The sequence below is a fragment of the Montipora capricornis genome, chromosome 14 (assembly GCF_036669925.1).
Source record: "Montipora capricornis isolate CH-2021 chromosome 14, ASM3666992v2, whole genome shotgun sequence".
NCBI lineage: Eukaryota > Metazoa > Cnidaria > Anthozoa > Scleractinia > Acroporidae > Montipora > Montipora capricornis.
In genome coordinates, this window is record NC_090896.1 from 13,648,383 (window position 1) to 13,650,882 (window position 2,500).

The 2,500-nt window shown below is 36.2% G+C and overlaps 1 protein-coding gene across 1 annotated transcript in view; it reads right to left on the reverse strand.

Annotated features, from left to right (window-relative positions):
* The window catches only part of LOC138031455 (prolyl endopeptidase-like), a 66,083-nt gene that overhangs the window by 44,819 nt on the left and 18,764 nt on the right, over positions 1 to 2,500 (reverse strand). The window contains exon 2 of the mRNA XM_068879147.1: positions 1,240 to 1,341. Within this exon, the coding sequence (XP_068735248.1) occupies positions 1,240 to 1,338 (99 nt within the window). The 5' untranslated portion in view covers positions 1,339 to 1,341. The remainder of the gene's footprint in view (positions 1 to 1,239; positions 1,342 to 2,500) is intronic.

The window sequence follows — 2,500 nt, forward strand, 5'->3', positions numbered from 1 at the left end:
CTGTGTAATTTTTTCGGGCAAAAAGGACACCGCCCCCCCAGGTCGGATCGTGCCCGTACGCCTATGGCCACTGATAACTACATTTGTAAAGCGGCTTGTATTACTGATCACACTAACACTCTGAATGACCATTTTAAGGGTATAGTAATAAAATGCCTCTTAAAATAACTAAATCAGGTATAACTATGTTTGGCAGATGTCTCTGACCATCTACCAGTGTTTTGTTCAATCCAAAATAACATCTCAACGACATGTAAAACCAAATATTACAGGGACTTCTCACGTTTTAATTCAGAGCAATTCCTCAGGGACTTTGAGACTACTGACTTCAATTCTATTGTCGGTAATGATGTAAATACAAGAATGAACAGATCAGTTGCATTACTTGGTGGTGTCACTGATATACGTGTACATGCACCTATTTGCAAAGTAACAGGCAAAAAGAAGAAATAATAATATTAAGTAAACCATGGATAACTACGGTAACAGTGATTTTGACTTCCATTAAATGAAGACAAAAGTTATTCCAAACACACCACCAAACTAATGATATTGTCAAAGTCAAATATTACACAAGCTATTATAATAACAACAAATCAAATAACATTTAAAAAGCAGTGGAACACAACTACTTCAAAGCCCAATTTGAATAAACACCAGTTAAAAACAACATGAAAATTAATTGGAGCTTTGACAAACAAAACAAAAAATAGTCCGTCCACGAGCTTACACTGTATCTATAAAAATACATACTTTATCAATGTTGGATGTGATTAATAATTTAAAACATAAAAAATAATTACCTAAGCACAATACTAGAGGAGCAACCACCTACATGTATACGTCCAAAGGAACTTTCAAACTAGTTTCATGTTTCATGGAATTCTAGTGCATGAAGTCTATGACACCATTATGGGATTAACTATAAACAAAGCTAAAGTTGCTATACCCAGAAAATGCATTAAATTAGCAAGTGGTTGTATTTCTGAGCAGCGAGCAGCCCTTGTGGGACCAGAAATGAAGCAACATGATCGGTTGATTTTAGTTATTGCAGTCGGTTTCAGGGTGTAATAAATTCGATGATTAAGCCAAGTGCATTGTTTTTATCCATCATTTGTCTAAAAGGAATGTACATAAGGGCTGAATCAGACACCAGTTCAATTTGCCACTTATTCAAAAAATTATCAATTAATAAACTTGAACACGAACTAGAATCTGTGTCATTTGAAAGGAACTTACATTGTAGAACAGTCCCTTGTTATCATGAGTCCAAGCCATGCTGGTAAATTTTGCATTCTCCAATGTATCTGGTAATTGCTCTTTGCCATGAACGTTCATAAACTGAAAACAAATCAACAGAAACAGACAAAAGACAATTTTTGTAAGTGTATGCTTGCGAAAACTTCATAATTATACAATTACAACAGAGATCACCGAGCACTTATAACCCTCAAAACACTTTTGGAAAGTCATCAAAAGGAGAAACAAATTAAAGCAAATTCAATACAAATTAAAATGTCCTTAGAGCGGTTTTCAAATGAGTGTTGTAAAACTAAAACCAAAGTAATTACTTTGGCCAATCAAAAAGGACGGAGACAATCCGTTAAACCAATCAAAACTCGTAGTAATTACACAAAGCCGACGCAAAGCGCGGGAAAAATGTGCATGCACGAGCCACCATTGGTTTTGGTTTCACTTCCGTTTGGTTGAAAAAATGGCGCGAGAACTTTGAACCAATCACTGAGTGAAGTAATCATAAACCAAAGCAATTCGCTAATTACTTTCGACACTCAATTGAAAACCGCTCTAAAAAGGGCTTATTTCATGTGTGACTACATGTAGTTCCCACTCCATCACTTTTCAACCTGGTTCCACAGGGATTTGCATTGAGGCAATTAAACCAGAGGGGCATCACTGTAGAACAGTATGCACATATTTCAAGAAAATCATACATAATAATTTACTGTAGTTTGAATTACCAGATAAATTTATGTTGTGCTGGAACTAGGAGTGCATAGAATAAAAGTAATGTGTATTGATGATGTTTCAACAACCATATCACCATAAGTACATGTAAGTCTTGGGTACTCATGATGTAAAAAGAAGTTAGTCTTCCACGGAAACCAGAATTATTGTGCTTCACGCCGTTTTTCTTGCCTATACAATAGATATGAAAGTCTTTATGTGCAGCGTGAGTAAATGGTCATGTTGTAGGCCTCTTCAAAAGGTTCTGGTTGGCTGCATGACATATAGCCTGCTTTCTATGATCTCAGTTTCTGAGGGACTTTTACAAAATGGACCATCCCTGCGTACCCGGTCCATGGACTACCCCTTATTTGTAAAGTTACAAGCAGAAAAATCTTTACAAAAAAGAGAGAAATGATACTCGCTCTTATCTGGACAGTTCACAATGTAAGCAAGAGCCCATGACTAGGAGTAAACAACTCCCACACCAAGTCACAGCATTTTTGCAAACCAGTCTATTTTTAGACTCCCGTTT